This window comes from Rattus norvegicus, chromosome 4, assembly GCF_021556685.1.
Source record: "Rattus norvegicus strain SHRSP/BbbUtx chromosome 4, alternate assembly SHRSP_T2T, whole genome shotgun sequence".
In the NCBI taxonomy this organism is placed as follows: Eukaryota; Metazoa; Chordata; class Mammalia; order Rodentia; family Muridae; genus Rattus; species Rattus norvegicus.
This window is the reverse complement of record NC_141537.1, coordinates 26,459,069-26,478,531: the sequence shown is the minus strand read 5'-3', so window position 1 is coordinate 26,478,531 and position 19,463 is coordinate 26,459,069. Positions and strand designations below refer to the sequence as shown.

At 38.4% G+C, this 19,463-nt stretch overlaps 1 protein-coding gene across 9 annotated transcripts in view; it reads left to right on the top strand.

Annotated features, from left to right (window-relative positions):
* The window catches only part of Slc25a40 (solute carrier family 25, member 40), an 88,940-nt gene that overhangs the window by 27,814 nt on the left and 41,663 nt on the right, over positions 1–19,463 (top strand). For 4 of the 9 annotated variants that reach the window (XM_087656448.1, XM_087656447.1, XM_087656451.1 and 1 more), the window contains exons 6-11: positions 2,247–2,314; positions 3,847–3,971; positions 5,185–5,358; positions 8,740–8,849; positions 10,930–11,011; positions 15,084–15,164. In XM_087656448.1, the coding sequence (XP_087512574.1) occupies positions 2,247–2,314; positions 3,847–3,971; positions 5,185–5,358; positions 8,740–8,849; positions 10,930–11,011; positions 15,084–15,164 (640 nt within the window). 9 annotated transcript variants of the gene reach the window in all.

The window sequence follows — 19,463 nt, the reverse complement described above, 5'->3', positions numbered from 1 at the left end:
GGTCTCCTCCGCTCTGCAGCCTCAGGAGTGCCCACCTGACCAGGCGGTGAGGTCTCTCTCCCACGGGGTTTGGGAGCAGAGAGCTGCTCTTTATTTTGTTTTTAATGTTGGCTGATTTGAAATCTTTGTCAGGGAACGTAGACATCTTAGCTCAATGTCAGTGTTCATTATTGTCTCGCTTCGTTTAGTATAACATCTCCCTAGTCCTCAGGATAGTGAATGGACTTTAAACACTGAGTCATTTGAAAGTTGTTATTAAACCCCAAATCCTATTTAAACATTTGTTTAGACCTTTTAAACAACAACAGACCTTTAAATAACAAAAGGAAGAGGGAGAATCACATAGTTAACGCCCATAGCTGGAAATCTAGATTCTCCACTCACACCCATGGGCAGCAAGTCTGAGTGAGTATTGGCTCTTTGCACTGCCTGGTCAGATGGTGGCAGAAGTCTGCCCTCTCCACAATTCCTCTTCTGAGACCACCGTGATACAGTAGGCAGAGGTGTACCCGGGCAGGAGACGTTCCCCCATGTTATCTTCTGTAACACCCACCCACTGAAGGTGCTATACTTCTCTAATGCACCCTTACAGGGGAAGTCTACACAGCGTCCTTGGTTTTGCTGATAAGGATCTGATCATAGTTGGCTGGAGTAGAACAATATATTTTTAAAATGTATGTATTTGTTTACATCCCAAACACTGCTCCCCCTCCCAGTCCCTCTCTCACCAAGTTCCTTCCTCCCATCCCTCTTCCCCTTCTTTACCTTGGGTATCCCCCGACCCTGGCACATCAACTGCCATGTTAGGTGCATCCTCTCCCAGTGAGGCCAGTCAGGGCAGCCATGAAGACTGAGCTGCCTGTCAGAGCAGATGTGTCTAGAAGTTAGCTCTCCTACCAGGCTCCTCTTTTCTTGCTTGTGAGTTTGTGAGTGCCTTCTTAGCACAGTATTGTAAGTGCTCCAGAGTTGTGATTTATGTTGGCAGTTTTTAAGTCCTGCATAGCATACCACTTTATGAATGTACTTTATTTTATTTCTGTTTATTAGTTGAGAGGTGTTAGGTTATTTTCACTTTGGGAAGTAAATAATACAATTATCAACATTTAACTTTTGTGTGAACATGTGATTTAATATCTCTTCCATGTATATCCTGAGTCAATTTTTTGGGTTGTATGGTACAAATTTATTTAGCTTTTTGAGAAACTACCAAACCGTTTTTCAAAGTGGGTATACCATTTTATTTTCCATTACTTTTCAAGCAATATATGAGACTTCCAGTTTCTCCAGTCCTCACTAGGACCCATGTCCTCCTCCTCCTCTCTTCTCTCCTTCCCGACTCTTCCTTTCCCCGTCCCTCCCTCCCCTCCTCCCTCCCTTCCTTCTAAGCAGGAGGTTTCAGTGCAGTGCCCTGCCTGGCCTTGGATTTTCCATTGCCTGGCCGAGCCTCACAGGTAGTTGGGGTTACAGGCATGTGTAAATATGTCTTTTTATTTTAATCTGTCCTCTGTGTTAGAAGTGGTTCTGATTTTTATTTCCACAATGATTAATGATGCTGAACATAATTTTTCATGGTGAAACTTCTATCTTTTGACAGTTTTTAAGTTTTTATTATTAAGTTATAAGAGTTTGTTAATAGCAGGCTTTGCTTTACATTCTGACTGCTTTTGATTCCTCTTCAGAGACTCCAGAATGTGGTCTTTAATGATACTTTCTCAGATTCCATACTTAGAAGAGTTTCTATAATCAATTTTGTACTTTTTTATAGTAATCTTATGAAAACTTTTTATTTAAAAAAAGTTAACGTGTATATATGTGTCTGTGAGTCTATGCCCACATGTGTGCAAGTACCCAGAGGTGGGAAGAGGGCATTGAGTCCTCCGGAGCTGAACTTACAGGAATTTGTGAACCACCTAAAATGGGGACTGGCATCTGAGCTCAGGTCCTGTGGAAGGGCAAGCTTAACTGCTGAACCATGTCTCCAGCCCCTCAAAAGCTTAGACAGAAATAAAATAAGTTTCAAAAGAAAGCCAAAGCAAGTAGTGGAGATTTCAGTCTAAAAAATACTGTCTGGGAACATTCCCTCTTATGTATGTGAAATTGTCTCTTGTTTTTAAGAATGGGTATTCATAAATCCAAGAAACTTATATTTTAGATATTAATGTTTAAAATATTCAGATTACTGGTTATCATAAATATTTATTATGTTTAAAGACAGAATTTGTTTACCTTTCTGTTTATAATTTTAGGATGCCTTTTTAAAAATTGTCCGGAATGAGGGCATAAAATCCCTGTGGAGTGGCCTCCCTCCTACTCTGTAAGTTGAAATTCACTATGTTCTCTATCATGGGTGTAATCAGCAGAGTTGTGCGAAGCCTTGCATTTAATATTAGAACTCTTTCATTCCCTGAAGTATTGTTTTTGAGTTTCACACTATACATTGGATGTTCTAGAAGGACTCATAAGACCCAGGGAAATTATATTTATGCATGTGGTTCATTACAGTTAGACCATACATCAGGAGATGATATATCAATTTTAAAAATTCTTTTGCTGGCATAGCACAGGACATACTTACTCTGGCAATGAGTAACAGCAGGGTGTGAAGTGTTTCTACCTTGGAAAACTCAACCCGACTTTCAGAATATGTTGTGTTTTTTTTGTTTGTCAGTTTTTGGTTTTCTGAGACAAGGTTTCTTTGTGTAGCCCCAGCTCTCCTGGAACTAGCTCTGTAGACCAGGCTGGCCTTGAACTCAAAGATCCACCTGCTTCTGCCTCCTAGTGTCACAACCCACCTGGCCAGTGTGTAGAGTTTTTATTGCATGTTTACATATTTTTTTTGTTGTTTGAAAATAAATGATTTGATACTTTTCCTTTTGTTGTGCTGAACCTGTAAGATATGTTGAATATTTATATATTCAATTCTAGTTTTCTACTAAATACAAGTTTGTGAACAAATATGGTAAGCTCAAAAAACTGAACATGAAAACTCCAGCAGATGTTTTGACTTCCTCTTGCCTTTTATATGGAGGGAATTACCCAGCCTTGAGGAATATTTGAGGCATATACTTTAGTGGCTTAGATAACAGTCTAGTGACAGCTCCAGGTTCAGTCCTATTTCCAAATTTTCAGCATGGAATATCTCTATAGAATCAAAATATCCCAAGCTGTGGTCTGTCACTGTGATTGTGATGTCACACTATAAAAAACAGAAAATGATTTCCTGTTGCACTAATCTGTATGACACACTTGTGCCTGACATTTTTATTTATACTTAAATAATAATTCCCTTAATATTTCACTTTAAATGTCATCAGAATTCCCTCACAGTTGTGTATAATGTCTACAATCCCGGCAGCGTAATTGAAATTTACTTCTGCTTATGAGCAGCTGTGATAGATGAGCTGTGGTTTAAAACTGTTTCGGAGTTATTCTCGAGCTTTTAAGAAACGTTGGTGTAGGGAAGAGGGTGATTGAGTGCTCTCTGTGGATGCCTGAGGACCTCAGGTGTGCTCCCCAGCACCCACTTTAAAATGTCAGGCCCATGGGTGCGCACGTGAAATCCAACCACTTGGGAGGCGGAGACAGACATGTTGCTGCTGCTTGCTGGCCGGGCAGTTGTCTCAAAAAGGAATCAGGTGGAAAGCAACAGAGCAAGACATCCGACTTTGACCTTGTGTTCTTGCTGCAAGCTTGCCCACAGACCTACGCAGGTGCACATAATACACATGTATATGGAGACATACACACGCTCACATTCCTCGCATGGGACAGTCACAGTGTGTGATTTGAACAGTATAGTTGAGGCCTTTTGATAATTCTGAACATATTTGTGTGTGCTTCTGACAGAGTGATGGCAGTTCCTGCCACAGTTATTTATTTCACCTGCTATGAGCAGTTAAGTACTTTTCTGAAAACCAAATTAGGAGAAAATGAAACCCGGATACCAATAGTGGCTGGGATTGTCGCCAGATGTAAGTAATGACCTTGCTTTCGTTTAGATTTCTACTTAGAGCATCTAAATTGTGATGTTTATGGAGAACCTATGTGATGTGAAGAATATTGGTATAGCGTGCTTTGCATTCTAGTCTGTAGGATGTGTTGATGTCTGTACTCCACAAATCATGTAGTAAGTGAGCGTCATCAGGAGGTAGGATTGTCTCATTTTCATTGACTCTTAGCCAGTTACTAAGAATGATGTCGCAATTGACTCTTACTAAACTTTCAATGTATATGAGTTACATGGCTCAGGCAAAAGCTTTTGTAACACTTTGTATAAACTCTAGGATTTAGAGCTTAGTCAGAGGGAAGATCGCCTCTGTGTAAATATGCTTCCTCCCTCTCCCCACGGGGAAAGGTTTAATGAGAGAAGAAGAGTAGAAGAGAAGAATAAAGGCCGGCCATGAGCATGGGCTGAGAAGGGACAAAGGGGAAGAGCGGGGAAGAGAAGAGAGCAAAGAACAAGGCAAATGTGCCTTTGTTAGGCGTGGTAGCCCATGATTGTAAGCCCGGTCCCTGGGAGGTGATCTCTAAGGCTTGATTCTATGTATTGAGCCTCTTCCTCCAAAAAAGAGGAGAGGAAGAAGTAGTAGTGTTGTTTACTTGCAAATTCTGGCTTCGATTTTAATGGTTCTCTGGTTGACTCTAGAATTTTTAGTATTATCCTCTAAAGAATTGAAACCAAGAAAAAGGTCTAGATTTATTTTGACACAGTTGTCATGAGAAAATCTACTAACATCATCACATACTCTATTTTAGTCTTTATAGGCATCAAGAATAAGTGGGGATAGCATAGACAGATGAACTGATGTAGGAAGGGAAAATCCAAGGCAGAAGGCTTCGGGGAGGAAAAGGTCTGTACGGGGATGAGGGAAGGGAGCAAAAATCAACCAAAACAAACATCTGTAAATGTCACAAGTGACCTTTTACTTTATTAGCTAATTAAAATTTTACTAACATATAGAACATAGACCTAAGGTGGCAGTAGAGAGACCATGATCGCAGAGGTGACTTTTCCAGGAGGAGGCTTATTCATTGCATTCCTAGTGCACTGACATCTGCAATTTCTCTAAATGCAGGAAATTTTAGCGTATGATTTGTGGTAGGGGGAAGAGGGACAAAACGTAAGCATTAGGTTTTGCTCCCATCATGTATGCTTTAATTTATGTGTTCTCCTGTTTGTATTAGTTGGTGCAGTAACAATGATAAGCCCGTTAGAATTGATCAGAACTAAGATGCAGTCTAAGACGTTTTCCTACAAGGAGCTCTATCAGATTGTGAGCATGAAAGTGTCTGAAGACGGTTGGATTTCCCTTTGGAAGGGCTGGGCTCCTACTATTCTTAGAGATGTGCCCTTCTCAGGTAGGATTTGTCTTATTAGTAGCTGTTAATTTTTAAGTATCTTTGTCTTAGAGCATATAATTTTGCTAGGTTTTAAAAGTAATTATTTTTTATGTATTGATCACAAATTTGTAGTTCACTATTTGCATTTCAGAACTATACAAGCCTTTATTGATTAGATAGTTTCTATTCACATCCCTGTATTTCACTGCTAAGCATTCATTAGTATGTATTCATACTCAGATAATATAAACTACTTTAACATTATCCTAAGTTAAATAAATCAATCAATAAGGCAAGTAAAATACAAATAAGAATATTATAAATGTATTTAAGACCATCTTTAAATTAACTGAACTTAACTTTTTAGGAAAACTAAATACTAAATACTAAAAACTTTCCATTAAGTATTCTGGAAGAGACTATTATAAATCAGATAGGTAATTATCTTGACTTTATACTTTATCGAGACATTAAGTAATTAATCATAGTCTCCTATGCCAGTTTACTTTTAAAACTATATTCTGGTTTGTAGAAAAAAAAAAGAAAACTCAGATATATATTTACAAAACTGAGTACCTGTGAACTCGCCTGTCACCCTAAGCTTTGCTGTCACTGTTAGATGGAGAAGCTGTTTATAAACCCTTACACGGCTGCACCACACCCCTCCCCAGTGGTAACCTCAGAATGCAGGAGTTGGTTCTCTCCTTCAGCTGTGTGGGCTCTGCATTTACCCAGGTTGTCAGGCAATGCGGCAAGTGCCCCAGCCAGTGAGCCGCCACACTGTTCACACTGGGCTTCATCATCTTACTTGGCTGTAAAACGCTTTCCAGTTTATTATGCCTAAAAATCTATTGTTTAGTTTTGATCTTTAAAACCATCTTCTTTCTACTCAAAAATTTCACCAGAAACATTCTAATTTTGCAGATAACTGTTTTCTTATTTTTGACTCATATATTGTCTTAGTCTGATTTTTATTGCTGTGAAGAACAACAAAGGAAACTTACAAAGGAAAACATGTAATTGGGGCTGGCTTATAGTTTTATATGTTCAGTCTGTTATTGTCATGACTGGAAACATGGTGGCAAGCAGGCACGCTTGGTGCTGGAGAAAGAGCTAAGAGTTCTCCATCTTCGTCCAAAGGTACCAAGGAGAGACACTGGCCAGACTTGAGCTTATAGACCTCAAAGCCCACTTCCAGTGACATACATCTTCCAACAAAGCCACTCCCTATGTCCAAGCATTCACACACATATATCTCTGAGCCATTCCTATTCAAACCACCATATACATATATGTGTGTGTGTATGTGTATTATGTATAATATATATGCATGTATAATACACACATATATATTACTGCTATGTATATAGTACTATATATAGTAGTACTGCTATGAAAAAATTTATATAGTTTCTTATTGTACCTGTATGACAGTTTTCCCCATATTGAATTTGCTGACTCATCTAAATATCTTAAGTGTATTTCTGATTTTGCTAATTAAAAGTGAGTCTTTAGTTTATTTTTTGTGGAGAGAGGGTCTCTCTCCATAACGCTGGCTGGCCTGGAGCTTGGTATATAGACCAAACTAGCCTCAAATTCACAGAGATTCCTGCCTCTGCCTCCTGAGTGTAGGATTAAAGGTGTGTGCCATGTTTTTAAAAAGTGGTTATAACCAGGTGTGATGGCTCATGTCTGTCTGTAATAGCAACATTTGAGAGACTGAGACATGAGGATCACTGTGAATTTGAGGCCAGGCTAGACTACTCAGTAAGACTCTGTATCAAAAACAACAACAAAAACCCCTCAAAATTTAAAATTATTTAAAATAGCAGAAGAAACAAAAATAGGACTAGCAAGAGGACTAGTGCTGCTTGCTGTCAGGCCTCATGCCTGAGCTCAGGCTCCAAGACCCACCTGGTCCAACAGGAAAACCAACTGCTGGAAGGTGTTTCTAGACCTCCACATGCGGACTCACGCCCATACACGATGACAGAGTAAGAAATATTAAGTGATTGCATGGATGAATGCATTTATCACCAATTATGATGTTTTCTGCTGTCTTATACCTTCATAAGCACTTCATTGTCAAGGTCCTTAAATTATGTTACTTTGATCATTTAAAATATCTCACTTTGATTTGCATTTCAGTGATTACTTACAGAGCTGGGCTTTGCTTCATTGGCCATTTTTAGGTCATCATATAGGTCATTGTCAGCATCATTCCTTGAGTAACTTGAGTAACTTTAGTTGGTAAAGAGATTTGCTAACTAAATTCATGTATGAATGAATTTTGTCCTACTGTTCTATTTATCTGATAATAATTTGCCAATAATACTGTCCAAATCACTAGTGCTTTATAAAAAAAATTCTTGATGTTGCCTAGGTCTTTTCTAAGATTGATATGTTTTAATATTTTTTAAAGTCTTTCAATAGCTTTTTAAATTTTCTTCATAAAGGTTATATGCGTTCTTTTATATATATTTTATAGGTATATTTCACCTTACAGGTTTTGGTAGCTTTTGCTTGATATTTTGTTGGGTGTTGGAGACTGAACCTGGGACATTGCACATGCTAGGCCAGTGCTGTCCCTTTGAGCTACTTTACCAGTCCTTGCTAGGTATTTTTAAACCTGTAGTTTTACAATAAATATGCTTTATAAAGCTTTGTGGGTAATAAAGTTGCAATTGAATTTTGCGTATTAGATGATATCTAGCTACCTTTTAAAAATGAAGAAATTCTAATTAGTGTAAATATCTTTTGAGCTTCTTTGTAGATAATGTGTACTAGGTCTTCAATGTTTTAATTTTCATTTATCTTAATTTCCTTTCTTTCTATGTATTAGTAGTTACTTCTGATACAAGTTTTTGTTACATATCTTTCATCAGAAACACCTTTCTATATATTTCCAAGAATTTGGGTTTGCTTTAAATGAGAATGTTAATTTTATCAAGTGTTTTCCATCATGAATAGGCTCTTCCATGGCTTTATTAGTACAGTATGTAACATGAGTCATATGAAATGCCCTTATATTTCTGGAATACTTCATCTGGCCATGGTGTGTGGCCTTTCATGGCACTCCGGATCAGTGTGTTTTGTCTTTTCTTGGTCTTTACACTGTTCTTGCCAGTAGATCGCCCTTTCCCTGACCTTTCTCCTACCTGCCCTGTGGGATTTTCAGTTAGATTTCAGCAGTATTGATGTAGAAGGTTTTGTTTTCTTAAAGACTGCTAAAACATTGTTTAGAATTTCAGCCCCTTTCTAATCCCGCCCAATTTGAAGTATTAAAGGCAGTGCATCAAGACTAGAGTTCCTGTTTCACTCTGATTTGTAACACCATAGCTCTTTCCTCTAACTCTACAGCTTTTTCTAAATTTGTGCTCCTTTCATTCTGTTTTACAGCAATGTACTGGTATAATTATGAAAATTTAAGGAGGTGGCTTTGTGAGAAATCTGATTTATATGAATCAACATTTATGATCAACTTTACTGCAGGAGCATTGTCTGGTTCTGTAAGTTTGTTGTTGTTGTTGTTGTTAATATTCCAGAAAATTGCTATTAGTATTAAAATAGAACAAGATCTTATCAAGCATTTCATGTATATTGAGAGGACACTTTTTCTGTTTCAAAGAAATAAATTCTACTATTTTAACTGTTTTAAAATGCACTTCCTATCAATGTTTTTATTCTACACTCATTTGATTTTTAATAGACTTATACTGGTTCCATATTTATAGGTATTATCATGATTGTGTGTGATATAGAACTTTTTTAAATAGTATTTTACAGCACATTAGTTCAATAGATGTTAGTTAATATGGTTAGCTAATAGTCGTGGAGTTTTGTCTGGTGTGTATCGTCAAATCAAACAGACAATGCCTAGTCTCTGCTCCTGTGGTTCTTGAAAACATTTTGGCTATTTAGAAATTTCTACAGGAATTTTGAGAAACATTGAAACCAGAAGGGAAGAAACACTGAGGACCACTTTGGAGTAATAGGAAGCTCCTCCTTTCCTGCCACACAAGTGGTACAGAGTCATCTCACCACTGCTTGGACAAGAAAGTCTTGTCTTAGATCCACATACTTCCAAAATAAATGTGTGATCATTTATTGTGTGACCCACACAGACTGCACTTACAGAGCAGCAAGACATTAAGTCAGTACTCAGTGTTTGAGAGGTGGAAGCAGGAAGCTTGGGTTCGGGGCCAGTTTAGACCTATGATGACAGCCTTCATCTTTAAAGAAAAACAAGTAAGACTTAGAGGGCTGAGTGAAGAGGTGGAACGTTGTAGAAAAGTTGGGTAAGGAAGGCAGTGCAGTAGGGGCAGAAATTAGAAAACAACACTAATGTGTGTCAGTTCGGCTGGTGTGGAATAGGCAGGGAGGAGAAGGTAATTAGCCTTGAAGGATGACCCGAGGAGGCACCAGCTTATACAGGAAGAGGGCGTTGCTACTGAACGCAGAAACGTTGACTTTTAATTTAGAAATTATTGGTTACCTTAACTTTCAAGTAAAGATTTATCTGTACAATGGGAAAAGCTCCTGAATGTGATGATGCCACAGAGAGCTGTCCTAACTCATTTAGAATGTGTGGTAGCAGCATGTAGTGCACACATGGTCCACTGTGGAGATGAGAAATGGCAGTACATTCAAACAGCCTGCAGTCTTTGCAGCTAATTTGAAGAAAAACACATGCTGAAATGGTATAAAATGGAATTTTAAGAGGCTTTTGTAAATTTATTCAAATGTAGCTAGGAAGCAAAAATACTATATTTGAATATCTTAAAGATACATTTTTAAAGAAATTTATCTTTTTCAATCTCACTTAAGGCAGTATGGAAAAAGGTGATAAATTATAAACTGCACCACTTTGAGAAGAGTTTAGAAATGTGATTTTTTTCAACATAAATATACATATACATATATATCCATTAAAAGGTACATAGAAACTAAAAGTTTGAAGTATATATTTTCATTAACTTTTAAATTTAATTTTTCTAATTATTTGAAAAATGTTTGCTGGAAAATTTTATATGCTATGTACATACTGGAGAATTTCTACTTTAAACTATGTTAAAAAGCTGAGTGTGATGGCTCATGCCTGTAACCCTAACACCTGGCAAGCACAGGCTGGGGTGTCAGGACTTCAGGGTCGTCCTTGGCTACACAGTTGAACTGAAGGTGGGACTGAGCTACATCTCGCGCGCGCGCGCACACACACACACACACACACACACACACACACACACACACACACTCTGGCAGTACATAGTTTAAAATAGCATTGGTGACACGAGAGAATCAGAAACTGTGAGCACTGGTATAAAGCCACAGAAGTCTGATTCTGTCTTTGCATTGGTGGCCATGAGGTCTTGGGAAAGAAAACAGGGATTTTCTGAGACTGTTCTTTGGAATTTTATGATAAGTGAATACTTGAGATATAACCTGTTTTTTGCATTAAAAACTTTAAGTATATCTTGTTTATTTTACATTTCAGTTTGTGATTGTTGTCATTATCCATATTAAATAATGTGCTAATAAAATTTTGAAATACTTTTTAAAAATGAAGGATTTAAATGAACTTCTTGACAGTTTGCAGCTGTTGCGACTTTACCATTTGATGTAGTAAAGACACAGAAACAAACACAACTGTGGACGCACGAGTATTGTAAATGTAAGTTTAATTCAAAGCATTTTTTTTTTTAATTCAAAGCATTTTAAGATGTCGTTCTTTGTTTCCCTTGTGTGATTTTATTGGGAATACATAAAATCAGAAAATGCTGTTTTTCTTAGACCTTATTCTTTCTTAACGAAACTGATAAAGATGTACTGTCAGAATGGAATTCCTAGGATAATACTGAGAAAGCTTTAGAAATCTTAAAGATTCTTTCTTGTCTGCCATCATTTGAGTCTCTTAACTTCTGTGAAGAAAAAAAAACCCTACTTTTATCATGAAAAGCTAAGTTGTTATCATTTTTCTTGTGGTTTGTTTTCAAATCTGTGTTTACTCATTAAGTAGTCTTTGAAACAAATCAATAGAAGAAGTCTAGACAAGTCATTGTAAAAGAGAACAAAAACGTAAAGCTGGCACCAAGGCCACTATAGGACCTTGGGTCCATAAAGATGGGGGAGGTCACTGAGCCTCTGTTCCTCATGACATTGATGTTTACTTTCCTTATTCTCACTATTTTTCCCTGTTTCTTAACCTTTGTTTCCTTTGTAACCTATAGTTTGTTTCGATAATGACAGTGTACTTTTACTTACCTGTCCCAGGACCCAGACACAGGCACAGTCACTTACTTTGGTTTAAAAGTTAGCAAGCCTGACTGTTACTCTGCATACCTGTAATTCCAGCATTCTGGAGGCAGGGGCAGGTTTATAAGTTCAAAAATCTTCCTAGTGGATATACCAGGTAAGACCCTTCTTGAAGAGAAAGGAAGAGAAGAAAAGAAAAAAACAAAAACCAAAACCAAAAACATGGTATAGCAAGACTGAAGGAATTATCCATTGTAAAAATGTTTTGTGTAAGCTTCGTGATAGTTTATTTTAATGGAAATAATATTTTCTTTGATATTTTTTATTTACATTTCAAATGTTATTCCCTTTCTTGGGCCTGTGTATAAGCCCTCTATCCCCTCCCCCTCCCCTTCTTCTATACGGGTGTTCCTCCTCCCTAACCACCCCCACTTCCCGCCTCCCTGCCCTGACATTCCCCTTCACTGGGGCAGGAGGATGGGGGAGGGGTCTGGCCTTGGCAGGACCAAGGACTTCTCCTCCCATTGGTGCCCAACAAGGCCATCCTATGCTACATATGCAGCTGGAGCCATGGGTCAGTCCATGTTTAGTCTTTGGGTAGTGGTTTAGTCCCTGGGAGCTCTGGTTGGTTGGCATTGTTGTTCTTATGGGGTTGCAAGCCCCTTCAGCTCCTTCAATCCTTTCTCTAACTCCTCCAACAGGGACCCCGTTCTCAGTTCAATGGTTGGCTTCTAGCATTCGCCTCTGTATTTGTCATGCTCTGGCTGAGCCTCTCAGAAGACAGCTATATCAGGCTCCTGTCAGCATGCACTTCTTGGCATCAGCAATAGTGTTTAGTTTTGGTGGCTGTATATATATGGGATGGATTCCCAGGTAGAGCAGGCTCTGAACGGCCATTCCTTCAGTCTCTGTTCCAAACTTTGTCTCCATATCCCCTCCTATGAATATTTTTGTTCCCCTTTTTAAGAAGGACTAAAGCATCTACACTTGGTTATCCTTCTTCTTGAGCTTCATGTGTTCTGTGGATTGTATCATGGGTAATTCAAGCTTTTGGGCTAATATCTTACCTGTGCTTTCGAGTGTGTCAACACTTCTGAGAGTCTATCTAGCTCTTTCCTAGCAGAATCTGAGTACACAGGCAGTTCTGGCTGCAGGCAGAAACCAGAAGCTCCTGTATTTCTTTAAGGGAGTTATTTATGTCCTTCTTAAAGTCCTCTATCATCATCATGAGATGTGACTTTAAATCCAAATCTTGCTTTTCGGGTGTGCTTGGATATCCAGTTTGCTTTGTTGGGAGAACTGGGCTCTGGTGATGCCAAGTAGTCTTGGTTTCTGCCGCTTGGATTCCTGTGCTTGCCTCTCACCATCAGGTTGTCTCTGGTGTTAGCTTGTCTTGCTGTCTCTGACAGTGGCTTGACCGTCCTGTAAGCCTGTGTGTCAGCACTCCTATAGACCTGTTTTCTTTTAGCTGGATCTGGGAATAGAGAGCTGCTCCTAGGTTTGTATGCCCTGAAGCCTCCAGGTGGGGTCGCTTGGAGCAGAAGAGTCGGTCTTACCTCTGCTCTCAGGTGTGTCAGCACTCCTGGCTACTGGCTTTCAGCTCTGGGCTCAGGCAGAAACCGGAAGAGTCCTGCCCCTGACTGCTCCTAGGTTCCTGTATCCAGAGGACACTAGGCAGGTTCCTCTTGGGCCAGGAATGAGAGCAGAAATGGCAGTCTCCCCTGTGTGTGAGCTCTCAGGATCGTCCCCTTTTCTGAGAGTCCAGCTCTCTCCCCTACTGGATTTGGGTACAGAGAGCTATGGGACCCGTTCCATTTCGGGGGCCAGAAATTCAGTCTGTTTTCTAACCTGTGATTTCTTTTTTGCATGAAGTTGGCATTATATTAAAGGAATGTCCTTTACAGACCTCTGTAAATTAATCTGAATGGCTTTATATTTGGCCTGCTAAATACCAAGTTTCCTCTGCTACTAAGCACTAACAAAGCCTGGGAGGTAATCATAGTTTTATTCTGTTAGTTTGTGTACAGCTGTCATAGGATTTATATGTGAATTTAGTAGCATCCTCTTTAGCAAAGTTTTTAAATTTTGCCCCCTCCCATACTTGAACGGAGATAACTAAGATGGTGCTGCTATCTGTATCTGTCATTTGAAGGATGGCACAGACGTGGTTGGGAAGGTTGTGAATGAAGCAGAACATCGAACATCGTTAGGGAGGGAGGATGACCTGTCCTCAGCGCCATTCTTAGGCCTATCTATGAATACCCAAGGCGACTCTTGTGAAGGACATTTAATTGGCCGGGCTGGCTTAGAGTTTGAGAAGTTCAGATCATTATCATGGCAGGAAGTGCGGCAGACACAGTCCTGGAGAAGGAACCGAGAGGTCTATGCCTTGGTCCCAAGGCAGGCAGGAGCTTCTCTTCTGCATTGGGCGGAGCGTGAACATCAGACCTCAGGGCACAAAGCCACACTTTTCTAACAAGGAAACATCTCCTAATAATAGTGTTATTCCCTGCTGGCCAAGTATTCAGACACATGAGTCTATGAGGGCCAAACCTATTCAGACCACTACAAATATAGTTTTATCTTCTGTTCATCTTTGGATAATAAAATTGAAATGAAAGTGGTTTTCTGGACTTTTCTTAGATAAGAAGACATATATTAGGTGTGTTTTCTAAATCTTCTATTTTTCATTGTGAAATACTTTTGACATGAAAGAAAGTACAAACAGTAATGCCACTGATTTCTATGAGGACCCAGCCAGCTCTTTCGTATGTTCCTGCTTGTTTTCTTACAGATGTGTGCATGTTTGCATGTAGAGCTGCCATCTTTTTAAGGAACCCAGGTGTTAAAAATTAAACTGGAGTCTGGTGGCTTACATCTGTACCCCATTGCTCAGAAAGCTTAGCTAGGCAGTTTGTGAGCTGAGGTTAACCTCAGCCAGAGAGCAGGTCATGCTAGGTTGTGTAGTCAGTCCATATTTGAGCATAATAAAGCAAAAAAGATTGAAAATAACTCCTAGATAAACAGATCCTATCTCATAATGAAATATACTATTTATGTATGCTCTTGTGAGGGTTTAAATGAAAATGGTCCCTATAGACTCGTACATTTGAATGCTTGGGTCCAGTTGTGGAAACATTTGGAAAGGCTTAAGAGAAAGGCCTGTTAGAGGAGGTGTGACATGGGGGTCTTTGAGGTTCAAAGAACCAAGGCCGAGCTCTGTGTTTCTCTTCCTGCTGCCTGCGGATCAGGATGTGACGCTCTCAGCTACCACTCCAGCACCATGCCTGTCTGCTTCCCGAGATGGCCACGAACTAAGTCTCAAAAACTGTAAGCCAGCCCCCAGTTAAGTGCTTTTTAAAAACGAGTTGCCTTGGTCATGGTGTCTCTTCATAGCAGTAAACCAGTAGCTAGAATAGATCTGTGATACAGATTATTAAGTTGTGTTTTATGATGGTGTTATTTTTTCTTTTAACATTTTTTTAATATAGTTCCTGAACCTTTGGATATGTCAACCTGGAGTATAATGAAGAACATTGTTGCTGACAGAGGATTTTCTGGGTTGTTTACAGGTAAAAATCCTTGCTTTACAGAGTCTTTGAACACAATCGATCGTTTTAAATCTCCTACAATTAGCTTCTAGCAAAAAGTGGTAGATAACATTTTATATTTATTATTTTCTCCTAAAATTGTGATAAGTTAAAATGAATGTTCAATGGTAGACTTATAAAATTCGAATTTAAAGTTGGGAATGAACAGTTTGACCTAATCTTTGCTGCCTCTTGATGATATAGAATTTGGTATTGCAAATCATTTCATTTGGTCATTATGAAGCCAAATGCTACATTTAAAAAAAATAAGGTAAAATGTGTTGTTTTTTTCCCCTATTCTCATTTCAGGTCTAATTCCTCGATTAGTTAAAATTGTTCCTGCGTGTGCCATTATGATCAGTTCATATGAATTAGGAAAGGGGTTCTTCCAGCAGCAAAATGTTGAAAGTCGGTAATTCTCATGATGGACTTTTGACTTGAGATAACAACCAGAGCCAAATAAGATGAGACTTTGTAGGCAGAATGGTTTTTTCAACATTATTATCTTAAAGAGTGACTTTATCTGTCTTCCCTATAATTTAAATGAATAATAATAATTTCTAGTCCACCTTTAAATCATAATCCTAGTTTTCAGTTTTTGAAATATTAAAAACATAATCCAGAAACTGCAGCCACTTAGTACTCTTGCAGGACAAGTTTTCTGCGTGCATAGATCATTACACACTTCCCTGTAAACCAATGCTGTGAGTGTGGGGCACATCAGAACTTTTTGGATTGTGTATAAGCGATGCAATGTAGCGAGCAGTGCAGTCTCACGCAAATTCAAATCATAAGTATCAACATGTCAGTAGAGAGCGGAAGAACTGCCACATGGCATTGTTCACAGCCCCTGGATGGTATCTGTTAACTTCTCTAATTCAGGGGCATTGTGTTCCCTCACACCGGATACTGCCTTAAGGCATCATGTAGCATAGAATTTCCCTAATGGAAAGTGTAGCCACTTAACCGTGTGAACCAAAGTATAATCATTTACATAATGTAAATGATTGACATTTTTAGTGACTAACGACGCTTATCTAATATTTTTGTAGGGAATATATTTTCACTGGTGATAGTAAATATATATTCACTAAATCTGGATCTGCAGTAGAAAACCTTGCTGTACTTAATGAAAATAACTAGTTTGGGTCACAGGAATTGGCTGCTTTTAACTAGCTTGCCTTCCAAATGTCATTGTTTGTGGAGTTCTTTAGGTCAGTTTTACAACTTTTTCTGCTACAGCCAATATTCCCTATTCTAAAAGATCAAAATATAATGCTCCAAAATTTTCAGCTCTTGTATTTGATGTCCCAAAATGATGCTGCTACAATCACACACCTTCCCTCAGGTGACAGCATACAGAACTCAGGCACATGGAAACATATAAGTTGCCTTTAGGCTATTTGTATGAATTGCACATGAAACACATGGATTATTCATCACTTTAAGTAGGAATGAGGTTTTTAAAAATTATATTTATTTATTTGTTGTATATGTCTATGTATATATGACGGTCAGAGGAAACTTTAAGGAGTTAGTTCTTCCCTTCTACCATGTGGACTTTGGGATTTGAACTCACTTGGTCAGGCTTAACAGCAAGTGCCCTTCCCCCACCCTGAGCTCAGGATGAGATTTTAAGTATGATGGGAATGTAGCTCAGGTGTTGAACTCAGAGTTTGATTCCAGCACAAATGATAATAATTTAAATATGTAAGTAAGATGGCAATGCAAGAAATGCTGTTGTGTTTTACTTACCTCTATAAAGCAAAAAGCACTTTATCACGTCCTATATGTATTCTATGAAATATGAAGTACCTCCTCCCTGTTGTAAGAGCATAATGTATTTTGGTGACAATGATCTCTAGGGTTGGTAGGGGAACAAATGCATTTTATATCATTGTGGAAAATGTATGTTTCATCAGAAATAAATGATACACGATTTATTGTACCATGTTTTACATTACAATCCTGTGTTCATTTATATTAAAAAATTAATATATCCATATATGTTTTTGTGATTTGTAGTAAAAATTTTAAAATTCTGGCCCAGGGTTTCTTTTCTGCCATAGACCATTTATATTCTCAGACGAAAGACAGTGAAACACACACAGCCTTTATTTTTTTAGTATGCCTTAGGCAGCACAGTAGCTGAGCAGCTGCCTACCCTGTATGCTGTTAGAACCTACTTTCAATAACCCCAGGTTATCACTTACTATTTACTGTGCTCCATCTGGGCTGCTCCTAACTGGAGCTGTGCAGCCCTCGGGGCCACATTCCCTTGCCCCTTAGCCCATGGCTACTCTCCTCCCACCTGCATGTTCTTCCTCTATTCCTCTATTCCATGTGGGTTCTTCCTGCTCCCTCCTTGTGGCCTTCCCTCTCTAAGCCCATGCAACCTCAACCCCACCTAGCAAGTTTGTTCTCCAGTCAGAACTGCCTTGGGGGACAGAGTCCCAGGGGACTACATTCAGATTCCAGGTCTTGGGAGCCTTCGCTTAGCATTGCAATAGACAGTAAGACAAAACCGCAACAGTGATCTTTTTTTAATTATTAAAATATGTTGTGCTTGCTTAGAAGTACCATTGTTTTCCTTGGCAATGGTTCTCATATACAGTTACTATATAATGCTATGAAACACATACATGAACATTCATGATTAAACTTAACCTTTCCCTTAATTTTGTTATATTTCTTTTTATTGTTAGAAAAGAGCAGGGAACTGAACACAGAAACATATTTGAAATAGTATTATCTGGTAATGTGTGAAAAGTTCCCCTGTACTCAATACTGTACTTGCAGAAAATGATTATGACAAAATAAATTAGATACATTTTCGTTTCTGACACAGTGCAAGCAATGTAGCTGGATAAGATGTGCAAATTGGAGCTGGAGAGATGGCTCAGGTTCTGAGCACTGACTGCTCTTCCACAGGACCTGGGTTCCTTTCCCAGCACCCACATGACAGTTCACAATGATCTGTAGCTTCAGTTCCGGGGGACTTCCGCAGGCACTACACACATGGTGTAATATGTATATGTGCATGTTTTTATATCTGTAGGCAAAACCCCCATGTACAATAAATTTTTCTAGAAATTGACATTTTCTCTACATTTAACTCATAAAGAAGCATTATTATTTTGAAAATAACTTTTTATCTTATAGTAGTGTTTGGATAAATTTAGTTCATGAAATAAATATTACTCTTTAAATTTTCTCCAAAACTTTTGTCTTCTAAAATAATGGAACCATTGTTGGCTTGAATGGCTATCCTCAGATATCTAACACATTAGTAGACAAGCTAAGCTTTTGACCCCATATGCTTCTTAGGTTTTTTGCTGCATACACATAGAATTTTCACAGCATATACACGTTTTTCGAAATGTGGTTGGTTATTGCCTGAATGTGAGATGTTCCTCATAGGTGCCTATGTTTAAACACTCAGTCCATAGTTAGTAGCCTTGCTTTAGAAGTTGTGGATTCTTTAGGAGCTACAGACTTGATGGAGAAAGTGAGTCACTGTGGGTGGGGCTTCAGGTTGGCACCAATTCCTGTCAGTCTTTCTCCTGATTGGCAGTGCAGTGTAACCAGTCTGCTTCACACTCTTGCTGCCACTATGATAAACTTTTATTATTCCTGGGAATAAACCACAATGGACACTTTTCTCAAGTTGCTTTTATCCAGGGGTTTGGTCACAACAACAATCCTAGTGATGATTATAAGGGACACAAACTTTCATGTTCAATGTTAAATTCTCATACTTTATTACTAAAATATTCTGCTTTCAAAGAAATGTATAGAACATTCTGGTATTACAACATTCAACCACATACACACCTGGCTTTTTACAAAATGGAGTAAAATTGAATTCACTTTTTATTCCCAAGAAATGCTTTTTATTTAATTGCATATAACATAAATTTTTCTCTTTTTCTTGGGCATACATTTAGGGATACATGGAAATTTTGTTCAGTGTATTGCTTTTATCTTTTTCCAAAATTAACATTTTAGGATTAGAGACTATTGCTTTCATTTGTTAGTCTATCAACATTTATGAAGCCATTTTAGGTCTGATAAGATGGCTCAATAGGTAAAGATGCTTGTGACCAAGCATAACAAACTGAGTTCAAGCCCCAGGTTCCACACAGGATAGAATCAGTTCTGACCTTTGCACACATATCTTGGAAAAGAGGACATGTTGAAAATTATCAGTCTTTAGAGGGAGTTTCAAAGCTATAATTGGATTTATGTTGAAGAAACTATGGGAAATTTGAAGAAATAGTC